General features: G+C 46.3%; 1 protein-coding gene across 1 annotated transcript in view; it reads right to left on the reverse strand.

Moving 5' to 3' along the window:
* NDST1 (N-deacetylase and N-sulfotransferase 1) overlaps positions 1–12,576 on the reverse strand; it is a 95,138-nt gene that overhangs the window by 18,582 nt on the left and 63,980 nt on the right. The window contains exon 8 of the mRNA XM_066590401.1: positions 5,998–6,180. Coding sequence (XP_066446498.1) covers positions 5,998–6,180 — 183 coding nt within the window. The remainder of the gene's footprint in view (positions 1–5,997; positions 6,181–12,576) is intronic.

The following is a 12,576-nucleotide window of genomic DNA, read 5'->3' on the forward strand; positions in this document are numbered from 1 at the left end:
CGAGTACCTCTACCAGTTTCCAGAAAGAGCCTACCTGTCCAAAGTTAGCCCCAGGGACTATATGCACTCACATACCAATGGGCCCATTTGTGCCCATAGAAGGGTATTAACAAGCATTAAGACTGAGGAACAGGAGGATCATGGCCAGAGCCCTACAAAACGACCTCCAGTGGGCTATTGACCAAACAGTCAGAAACAGACTCCATCAAGGTGACATATGGGGCCGACGTCCTGTAGTGGTACCTGTGCTCACAGCCCAGCACTGTGCAGCTCAGTGGTATTTGTCAGAGGACACCAGAATTGGCAGGTAACTCATACCATCCTTATAGAAAAAATTACCAAATATGGGATTGACCAGGCAACTGTTAGATAGATTCACAACTGGCTGAGTGATCGTACTCAAAGAGTGGTCATAAATGGCTGCACATCCAAGTGGAAGAATGTATCAAGTGGGGTACCACAAGGTTCTGCCCTAGGCCCAGTGTTGGTCAACACTTTTATAAATGATCTGGAGGAGGGAATTGAGGGGAAACTGATCAAATTTGCCAATAACACGAAGCTAGGAGGGATAGCTAACACTAGGGAAGAGAGAGAGTATTCAAAAAGATCTAGAAAAGCTTGAACAGTGGGCGGCGACTAACAGAATGGTATTTAACAAGGAAAAATGCAAAGTCCTACATCTGGGCAAGAAAAATGAAAAAAGCACATACAGAATGGGAGGGATTGGGCTAAGCAGCACATGTGAAAAAGACTTGGGTATACTAATAGATCATAGACTGAACATGAGTCAACAATGTGATGCAGCAGCCAAAAAGGCAAACACAATTCTGGGATGTATTAAGAGAAGCATAGAGTCTAGATCACGTGAGGTCATTATCCCCCTCTACTGTTCCTTAGTCAGACGTCATCTGGAATACTGTGTCCAGTTCTGGGCACCCCACTTTAAAAAAGACATAAACAAACTGGAGCAAGTTCAGAGAAGAGTTACCAAGATGGTGAGCGGTCTGCAAATCATGTCCTATGAGGAATGGTTAAAGAATCTGGGAATGTTTAGCCTGCAAAAAAGAAGCTGAGAGGAGACCTAATAGCTGTCTACAAATATCTGAAGGGCCGTCACAGTGCAGAGGGATCAGCCCTATTCTCATCTGCACAAGAAAAGACTAGAAGTAATGGGATGAAAATGAAAGGGAAGAGACACAAATTAGGAATTAGAAAAAACTGAAGGTGATCAATGAGTGGAACAGGTAACCATGTGAGGTGGTGAGTTCTCCTTTAATGGAAGTCTTCAAACAAAGGCTGGACAAATATCTGTCTGGGATGATTTAGTGATCCTGCACTGAGCAGGGGGTCGGACCCGATGACCCTGGAGGTCCCTTCCCCCTCTACCATTCTATGATTCTATGTCCACCATTAGTATCCGGTTTTGTTTGCAGATGAGAGCAGACTCACACTGAGCCCATGTGACAGATGTGAAAGAGTCTGGAGGTCATCGAGATCTGATGTGAAATGTAAGCGTTCCCTTCATTTTTCGAGCATGAATTGGCGCTCTGTTTAGGACTGGCTACTTTCAAGTCCCCTTATATATTGGTATATGTTCACCAAAGACGACCATGTTCTTGGAATACAAGTAATGATTACCTGACTGTATTGCGGTGTAGTCTGCTTTGTTCTGGGAAGAGGAGATGATAGATCGGTGTAGTAAATAACCCCTCACCTTCCCTCGGGGGCCGCGCTTCTCAGCAGCTCTGGATGCTATTTAAGTTCCAGTCTGGTTTTATCATGTAGAGGGATAAATAATTGGAAGGAAACATAATGGACCAGTAAACTCCACCGGAACGCGAGCGGCTAAAGTGTCTCCAGTGGCTTCATGTACAAACGAGGCTGCTGGTGGATACAGAAACACATGTGGGAGAACGAGACTGGGGGACCAGAAGGTGGAAGTGTGCCCGAACAGAGCCAAGACAAGATGCCCATCCGAATGAAGATTTATGTTAATCACTAAATGGAAACGAGGCTCCCAAAGTAATTATTCATAGGTGCTGATTAGGCGCCCGAGTTCCACTCTTGGCAATCCCCTGTATGGCTGGCCATAGGTATATACAAACTGTATAGTTCCATTGCGTGATGGCCACCAGCTTGTAAGGGGGCAACAGGCGGATGGTTAGTTCCACCTGGCCAGACAATCATCTTTCTTTGTTCAGCGGTGTTTTGTGGATCTACATGAATCCTTCTACTCCTGTCATTGTCTCTTCTACTCTGATGTTCTGAGGCGCTGCTGTCAGCCCATTGGCTTGTTTCTGGTCCTGTATCTATGTACTGAGCTTGGTTCTAATGATCTATCTATGTTGTGAGTTTGGTTCTGGTGGTATATGTATATTATGAGCTTGCGTCTGGTGATCTATGTTATGAGCTTAGTTCTGGTGCTGTATTAATGTTATGAGCTTGGTTCTGGTGCTGTATTAATGTTAAGAGCTTAGTTTTGTTCCTAAATCTATGTATTGAGCTTGGTTCTGGTGTTGTATTTATATACAAATCTTGGTTATGATGCTCCATCTATGTACTGAGTTTATTTCTGATAATGTATTTATGTTATGAGCTTGGTTCCGGCGCTGTATTTATGGCATGAGCTTAGTTCTGTTGCTAAATCTATGTATTGAGCTTGGTTCTGGTGTTGTATTTATATACAAATCTTGGTTATGATGCTCCATCTATGTACTGAGTTTATTTCTGGTAATGTATTTATGTTATGTGCTTGGTTCTGGCGCTGTATTTATTTTGTTTCTCATACTGTATTTATTTACTGAGCTGATCTAGTGTGGTTGTGCTGCAAATTGCTGCTTTCTACACAAGCAGAATACAGGCATACTGCCTATCAGCACAATATATAATTTTTTTTCTTACGACAGAGACGGGGTGGGTGGATGAATTCCACATAGGTTGCTGTCTAATCTAAGGCCGATCTCCAGCAAAATGTGAACAAGCGAGCGAGGCATATTATTACATGGCAGCCATTCTTTGTAATAAAAAGACGGCTTGACTTCACAGAACAGGACTCCCTTCTACAAAGTGACTTGTCTTGTAGTACTCCTGAGTTAGTGCCGGGATTATAATCCAGAGCTGCATTAAAGAAAGTCCGTCACCTAAAATTGCCGTCTTAAACTAAATTTAACCAAGGAAGGACAATTGGATCCATAACATTTTTGCCTGCGATGCCACTTCATGGCCCCATAATTGTCTCGTGTGGCATGCAAATTAGTTTAACTGGTCCGATGGGCGTTTCTGTGGCAAGAATTGTCTGGGCCCTCTCAGTCAGCTCAAACAACGCTCCTTGACTCTTGATTGATGTCTTCGACTTCTTGGTCATGAAGAAGTCATGTGTTCCATAGATTGCGCATGTGCCGGACTTCCAGAATCGGCACATGCATGTGACATCAGCAAGATCCATAGCAGGGAATGTCATTACGCATGAGCGGACTCCAGGAGGGCGGCACATGCGCGGTGTGGAACGCATGGTATCTCCAGATCTAAGAGAATGGTGTAGGGAATAAATGGTAAAGTTACAACTGTATGTATGTATGTGTGTGTATATATATATATATATATATATATATATATATATGTATAGTAGTGGTGCAGTACACAGAAGGGCCTGTAGAGGGCTGCAGACAGGACTTCTGAAGAGATATGGTTCACACCTAATGGGTGTGGCAGGAATTGGTTGCATAAAAGCCAGTTCCTGCCAGAAGCAAGGGGGAAGTTAGAGCTCAGGTGAGCTGGAAGGGCTGAAAGCCTGGGGTGCAGTGTGGACCAGTGGAAGCAGTGGAGATGCTGCATCAGGAACTGGGAGCCTGATCCGTGCGGACCAGTTTTGGGTCAGTCACACGTCTGACGGAGGAAAACGCCCTCTAGACACCCCAGGCAGGGTAGTGATGGTGACCCAGTGGGTGGTGAACCCAGGATTACACATGGACTGTGTTTGTATGCTGCTTGCTGTGAAACAAAGGCTGGCAGGAGCCAGAACTAAAGTGAATCTACGTTTCTGCAGCATTTCTACACGTGTGGAGCGCCATTTTCATGTATGAGAGGTCGGTGATCTGCAGGCGAGTGACCCCAACTTGCAACTATATATATATTTATATATTATATATATATAGAACGGTAGAGTTGGAAGGGACCTCCAGTGTCATCAGGTCCAGCCCCCTGCTTAGTGCAGGATTCACTAAATCATCCCAGACAGATATTTGTTCAGCCTTGGTTTGAACACTTCCATTGAAGGAGAACTCACCACCTCCCGTGGTAACCTGTTCCACTCATTGATCACCCTCACCGTCAGAAAGTTTTTTCTGATATCTAATCTGTGTTTCCTCCCTTTCAGTTTCATCCCATTGCTATTAGTATTTCCTTGTGCAGATGAGAATAGGGCTGATCCCTCTGCAGTGTGACAGCCCTTCAGACATTTGTAGACTGCTATTATATATATATCCACCTTCCTTGGTTAGGTGTAAGCTATGATGGGCATTCTCAGGGACAGACTTCATATAACACTTCTGTGTTTTTTCTTGTACACAAAGTTAAAAAAAAAGCAAGAAGGCCCAATTGACGTCACTTTTTTCACTGTCTGTTGTGTCGATGTATTTCACGGATAGCTCAGGGACCCATTAGAGCCTATGCGGCTTTACATATATAGGCCAGTTTTCATATGGACTGACGCTCCGTGTTACAAGAACCAAAATGCTGCATGTCCTGTTATGGTCCGTATTCACGAGAATAGCACATGCAACGTGCATTGATCAAGGCCTTATGAAAATATTCCTCCCTGCAGTCAGTGAGGCTCTAGGGCTCCTTCACACGAGCGGTTGATTTGTGTGCGCGTCTTCACATTGTACTGTTTTGCACATGCAGGGCCTGTTCATGTGCGCCCAACACTCTCCCTGATTTAAAAAGTCTAGTGTTCTTTTTCCCCACGGTTTAGTGCTGTTTTTCCCACATCCACTTGTATATCGCACACACATCTGCGCACCCTCCATTGACTTCTATAGGGCCCTTTAGTGTGCAAAAGTGGGAAATGTGAACAAACCCATTAACCCTTCCCAATCCACTGTCTGACGTCTAAAGACATCCTGATTGAAGGCTGTACAGCTCAGACGCCGGAAGATGTCCAGCAGGGTATTCTTACTGTAGATTACTTACCCCTCTGTTGTTAGGGGCCTCTCCAGCATGTCACATACCGCAGTACTGGCTCTAGCCAGCAGATGGCTCCATTGTATAATAGCAGAAAGAGAAAGCCCCCTAGGAAATCCTGAATCCAAAATTGGATTTCAAAGGGTTAATATCAATGGGATCTATTCCTTGCATACTGCACGCGCAAATTTTGCCAGTGTCAAGGCGCCCTAAGTACAAGTCTAAAAAGGCCTTTTACATGGCCTGATGATGGAGCATGAACACTCATGGAGCCGTGTGAACGTGCAGCCGATTACTCAGACCTTTCGTGCAGCACCAAAAATCCCTGTCGTTGGCAGCACATCTGAAATGAATGGCGCGGCACCGCTTATGCGTGACTGCCGCTCCATTCAATCTCCACGTCACTGTAGGTGGGTGCAGCGAATCCGCAGTGGTGAGAAAAGGGGGACACGGGACCCCTTTCTCAGGATCGGTAGCATTCTCAGCGGTAAGACCACCACTGGTCAGACTTCTTTCCCGTGGGTCAATCTTGGTACAATCCCCTTAACTCTTCATGCCTCCGCATACCATTCAGCAACTGTGACTCACTAACTTTAACCCTTTGCAATCCAATTTTGGATTCTTGATTTCCTAGGGGTTTCTCTCTTTCTGCCATTATACAATGGCGCCACCTGCTGGCTAGAGCCAGTACTGCAGTATTGGACATGCTGGAGAGGCCCCCCAACAGAATGTCTTGAGATGTCAGACAGTGGATTGAAAAGGGTTAAGGGCTCAGTGAGCAAAGAGCTGTTCTTCCATAACTTGTGCTTTCCTTACCTGCCACAATGGGTCCTTCTCCTCTGGAAATATCTGGAAGTACTTATGAGCGAGCTGCACCGGAGGCAGAGTCTGCAGTTTCAGGTTCGTCCAGGTGTTCAGAAACTGTACCAAGTGCTTGAAAGTGTAGAGTCCCAGGCGGTCATTGCCATAATTAGACAAGTGGGTCATGAAAATGCTGATCTGAAATAAAGTATGACAGCAGCAGGTCAGGAAAAACCACAAATATAGCATAAAGAGCAGCGAGGTTGTCGTGCAGATGGCTTTCATATGAATGATGCTTAGAGGAACATCTCTTCTGTTTCCCGGCGCTGCCCCCGATTCTCTGACATCCCCTGAATGTGGGCGTAGAGAATCACCAGCCGGTGATGACAGCTAGCACTCGGCAAGCTCTGCATTGTGCTTGGGTTTCCCGGTTTACTGCTGTAGGACATATCTGCAGTCTTACCACCAACCTGCGAACAGCACTTTGTACTCATCAGAAGCGCTCATTAGTGAGACTAACGAACCGAGCCAGTACAGCGTTGATTCGCATCGAACTTTGCCGAAAGTTCAGTTCGGTGCAAACCTGAACCTCGGGCAGCTTGTCTCGGCAGAACCCAAGAAAAGAGGAAGAGAAAGGGAAGAAAAGTAGAAGAGGAGGAAAAAGAAGAAGAAAACTACTAAATCTTACTGCTTCCTTTTGTTCCTCTTCTTTTTCAACTTATTCTATTTCTTCTTCTTCTTCGTTCTGTTATATAGCAAATCGTAGGGAACCAAAAATAATGGGCCGTAAACAACCCTAAAGACTTGGGGCTCATTAAAAAGGGAGATGCACTCCGATTCATCGTTATTGATTAATGACCAGCGCATCTTCTCTTCTAAGTGTTGCGCTTACGGCCCATTATTTCAGTTCCCGATGATTTACACCATCACGCCCCATTATGCATGGTGGCAACATCCAAGCTGGCAGGACCTTTATCCTCGGCTACTTGGACTACGCTCCCAGTAGAAGTTTCTCCACCCCATCCCCTTTATTCTCCCTCTATTGGATTCGGTTATACACCAGTTTCAGGCGTATTGGTGAAATTCTGATTTGGTTCAAACCAATTCAAACTGAACCAAAAGCTGCGATTAAATTCGGCAAACTTTTCAAAGGTTCGCTCAACACTACTAGCAATACTAGCCAAGAGTATCCAGTCTAGTCATGTTCAAGTTAAGTGTTTAAAAGGTGTGACTAAACTTTTAGGAAACCTCTGATATGTCATAAGCTTTGCTTGGTGGGCGGCTGGATGAAGAGACCCCAATGGATTGCTTAATCAAAGGAGCAGAAGTACTCATCTCAGCGCTGTAACCACTCAATGCAACGTATGGGCTCCAGAGCAGAATGACCATCACAGGGCTCCAGAGTGGTCCTTCTGCTGGACTGATGAGAGAGAACACCTGGGTAGGTATGGCAGGAAGGAAAGAAAAACGTGGACTCCTGCCACACTCATGCCCCCGTGACCCCTCAATACTGGAGGAGATGGCCCTCTCTGGGATAAGGGCAGGTTAGATCCCAGAGAGGAGCATATAGAGACTCGCTGCCCTGAGAGAACTCCGGAAGAATATATGTTCTAGGCTGGTAAGCCGCAAGATCTCGGCAGAGAAGACACCTTGAGATTCGAATGAAATGTTACTGATGGACCATGCATAACTTATATGGGAATGATAGCATAAAGCTGCTACTGTAGTCCTCGTACCACAACCTGTCTTGTGGAAGATGGCGACCCTGGGCAAGTGATAATCCGCAGACTATCATAGGCCGTACCCTGCTGGCTGCTGAGTGCTAACAATCCGTAGAGGTCGCGGTACCCAAACCCCCAACTGGTCAAAACCTCTGACATGTCACTAAGGGTGGCTTTATGCAGGACAACGCGAAATAGAATGACTGCTTGCGCTTTTACATAGAGGGATTCTTGTTCGCTTCTTCAAGTTCGCCATCACTGAATGAATTGTTGGGCGCAACTACACGGGCCAAAATACCGTTTCTCAACTAGTCAGGGGATGTGAGCTTCTTGGGCGGCCTGTATTTAACATTTTTTTACCCTCCCCGACACGTAGGCACATTGGTTGCCGAGTCCACGGAACGCACATACATACGTCCGAGGGCTCTCTGAGTCTCATGGCTGTGGCCTCACACTGCCTCAACTCAACAGTTGCTGCAGCAGCAAGTATATCTTCGAAGACCACAACCAGCCAGACACGCAGCGGCGAGTGTTCTTTCCAGCAGGGACTGTTCAGTTGAGTCTTCCCACCGGTAAATTTTGTTGCCGTGTGTCAGATGGCAGCAGAGAGGCCGTCCGACAACACGGCGTCTGACATGAAAATGCGTATAAAACATGAAGAAAAAATGGCAGCCATTGACAGTCATCCACACGAATGAAGATCGTCTCGATCAGTTCAGCCGCTCAAATTGATAGATCGACATTTCCAACGTATCGAAGCCGATATTAAACAGTTCGCGGGTCGTAATGCGAGGACGTTACGGTCGAGACGCTCTTCATTACGCAGCGTGACAGCTGTGCATGGCCATCTGGAATGCGGTTTGTCTTTCACATGGCTGTTGAAACGCACCACCTCACTGTGCCAACATCCATGGTTTGGTGTCCGTAAACATCCATCGACGAATGTCAACGGGTGCAATATTTTCCGCATGGAGGAATTCAATTACACAGCTTTGTTTTATCCGCACTTTCATGTCCGACGCCATTTGGTCAGACTGTCCTTCTGCTGCCAATTGTCGTACGGCAACAAAATTTACCGGATATTGGCGGTAAGGTTCAAACAATATTGTCATTCCGCCAACATCCGTCTTCTGTCAACATAAGGAGATAGGAGGCGTTATGTTCGGAGCCATCCTCATATAATCCACCTAATATATATATACAGTCCTGTATGTATATAAACAGCCTCACCTACGCGCTAATTCCAGAAATGAACTGGGTCACGATGATTCCCCGCTCACAGCAGTACGGGGACTATCTGATGGGTTTGCAGCCTTGAGCTTCTGTGGGGCTCTTGCAATTTTTATGCTTCCAAGTAAAAAGTGCCAAATGAGATTACATTCTAGACGTTGACTCCACTGCAGCGTGATCGCACATATGGCACATTACCATGAATCTCTATGGAGCTGCAATCCAAGGAAATGTCTCCTGCTGCCGAGGACCTGGGAAGTGAGGGGTGGGGGGGATCTGTGCAGGTTTAGGATGAAGACTTGTCTTGGTTACTAGTAGAGATGAGCGAGCATTGTCCTAAGCGAGTACCTGCCCGCTCGGAAGAGAATGTTCCGGGTGAGCGGTGAGTTGAGCAGGGGGGAGCGGGGGGGAGAGAGGGAGAGAGAGATCTCCCCTCCGTTCCTCCCTGCTCTCCCCCGCCGCTCCCCGTCCCCCACCGGCACCAGAGCCTTTTCTTCCGAGCGGGCAGGTACTCGCTAAGGACAATGCTCGCTCGAGTAATTGTCCTTAGCGAGTATGCTCGCTCATCTCTAGTTACTAGTCATTTTGTATCCTGTAGAGATCAGCGGTCTTACATAGGATTTTCAGCTGGCCATACGCATTAGATTGTCAGTCGAACACACCAAACTGAATATTGAATGTGTATGTTGACAGTGAGGGTCTCTAACGTGCCAACCCTAAGGCCTAGGAGTGAGTGACATTCGACTGAGCGCCACCGATTGTGCCACCTCAGCGCCCAGGGAGAACACCAAGATCAGCATAAACTAGGAGGACTCTGAGACCCGAACTTCAGGTAGACCTTCTCCAGAGACTCATCAGCAAATACCGATCCTGGGAGGTGGACTCAGCCCCTGGACCCCTGTTGCATTTGGCAGCTTCCACATTCCCTCCCAATGGAAAGAAGGATTGGGCATGTTGGATTTGAACGTACCGATCCTTTTGTTCTTAGTGGAGATAAGCCTCAGTCGGAGATGTCTTACTTGCCTCTCCCCACTGACAACGCACACACGATTGGTCGAACCAACTGTTTGCATGCTGGGGAGGGAAAGCTTTCAGCTATTTAATATACACTGAAACCCACTTTATTAGAGACCCCCATCTAGTAGCGTGTTGAACCTACTTTGGCCATCAGAACTGCAGGAATATCGGCCCCTGCGGACAGGAAGCTTCTTGTAGTTGCTGCAGATTAGGTGGAGGTGCTGACATGTTCTGACCAGCTGACAGGAAGGGGTCATCAATTCATGCTGCTTGCGCCAAATTCCGACCATTAAACATCAGCATGGTGGCAAGAAATGTGGATTCATCTGACCAGGAGATGTTTTTCCATTGTTCTAGGATACAATTGTTTGCACTCTTTTGCCCCCGGAGTCTTGCCTTTCAGTTTCTCATAGACAACAATCTTGTTGTAACTGGTCGTCTGCTGTTACAGCCATCCGACAAGTTGTGCATCAGGACCCATTGGTTGGAGCTCCAGCGTTGTATTCAGCTGTAATTTGCTTGACTGTGCGGCGCCTGTTTGTCAGAATGATTCCTGACATCCTCCTCTGACCCCTTTCAAGGTTTCTGTCCACAGAATCCCATTTCACTGGATATTTTTTCTCGATCACACCATTCTTGATATACTCACAACACCGCGGCACAAAAACTCCCACGCAGTTGACCGTGACATCCCGGCCCTGGCTAGTCTAGCACCGGTGGCCTCGTTGGAAGTTGCTCAGATCGCTGGATTTTCCCATCTAATGAGGATTTACGCTGAAATTGATCCACAGAAAACTTGGTAGATGATTTTATGCTCTCCAGGGTCACGGGACTAATCTATACAGGAAAGCGCCAATCATGAGAGGGCCGGGGGCTCTAATAAAGTGGCTGTTCAGAGTATATCACCACCACATTCCTAAACCCCTGGAACTAGAACACTTGGACACAAGTCTCCTTTCCATGATCCTGGGGCTAAATTCTCCGCACACCCTTGTTGGGTCTTTGCACAAGTTCTCACTGTCCCTTAAACTATCTGGGCTGGGCTCCATCTCTCCAGGGGCCCCATATGGTCAACACACTATTGTCCTGCAACTTGGGTTTTCGGGATTCTTCACATCTTCAGGCTCACTTTAATAAGTGTGGTTGAGCAGTTGTCGAACAATTGGAGCGTGACTATGTTGCAATGGTTTTAAGTCATGCCAAAATTACATGCTTGGGACGTCCATGAGACTCCCAGCATTCCAACCACTCCGAAGTTAGACAACCGGAGCTTGTCGTCTCGTTCAAAGTTTAGTCCAAAGCCGGACGGTGGACGTCATTTATTAAAGCTGCCTAGGAGATAAGTCCTACCCTGTGATCGATTGCTTACAGACAGCGCGCTCACAGAAACCGCGGCTTAGAGTGATGGCCCTTTTATAGCAAATGAGAGCCTCCCGATTGCCCAGAACGAATGAGCTGATGACATCACCACCAGCTTGATCGCGCTCCTACAGCCTGTGTAGACCGGCAAGTCATCATTTGGAACTGTGAACTTCTCGTTCAGCGTTCCACATCCCTATGTGAACCACTGAACGATCACATGTCTAAACGCAACGAGAAGCCAACGCGCCGATGATTTTTATGCCGGCTGAAACTGAACGACGAACGAGAGGAACACGATTCTCGTTAGTCATTCAGTCGTTGACTTGCGGTAAAACCGAATGATTATTGTTCCCTTTCGTTCTATTTTTGGAACTAATTAGTTCTATTTAATCGCACCTTTACAGCGCAGTTACAGAAGAAAATCCACAGCAGTTTCTTCTTCTACACGTGAACAGGATTTGCTTCAATCTCCTTCACTAAACGTTCCCACTACGGTTTTTCTGCAGAGTTTCCGCAACGTGTGAAAGCACCCTTAGGGCTCCTCCACACGAGCGTAGACGCGCAGTTCAGAGCAATGTATTAGCGCTATGAACCGGGATGATTTGTACACCTGTCTGCGCATTGTACTATACTTTATGCAAGCAGGGTGTATGCGCACAACACACCTCTGCCATGAATTAACAGGCTATTTAGCCTAATGAGGTCCAGATGTGCTCTTTTCCCCGTGGTTTTGCGCTGTTTTTCATGCATCCCCTTGCGTATTGCATGTATATCTATATATATAAAGCCCTCACTGACTGACTGACTGACTCACTCACTCACTCACTCACTGACTCGCCACTAATTCTCCAACTTCCCAATGTCGTAGAAACATGAAATTTGTCAGGAGCATAGATTATGTTATTAATAGGAAAAGCTAATGAGTCCCAACTCGATTATTCAATTCTAGCACAAAAGAACTAGCGTCCAAATTTTATGTACGGAATCTAATTCTCTTACTTCCCGATGTCATAGAAACTTGAAAGTTGGCACGAGCATTGATTATGTAATAATTAGGAAAAGTTAATGGGTCCCAACTCGATTATTCAATTCTAAGCGCCAAAGGATTAGCGTCCAAATTTTACGTACGGAATCTAATTCTCTCACTTCCCGATGTCATGGAAACTTGAAATTTGCCACGAGCATTGATTATGTCATAAATAGGAAAAGCTAATGGGTTCCAACTCGATTATTCAATTCTAGCGCAAAAGAATTAGCGTCCAAA

The sequence above is a fragment of the Eleutherodactylus coqui genome, chromosome 2 (genome assembly GCF_035609145.1).
Source record: "Eleutherodactylus coqui strain aEleCoq1 chromosome 2, aEleCoq1.hap1, whole genome shotgun sequence".
In the NCBI taxonomy this organism is placed as follows: domain Eukaryota; kingdom Metazoa; phylum Chordata; class Amphibia; order Anura; family Eleutherodactylidae; genus Eleutherodactylus; species Eleutherodactylus coqui.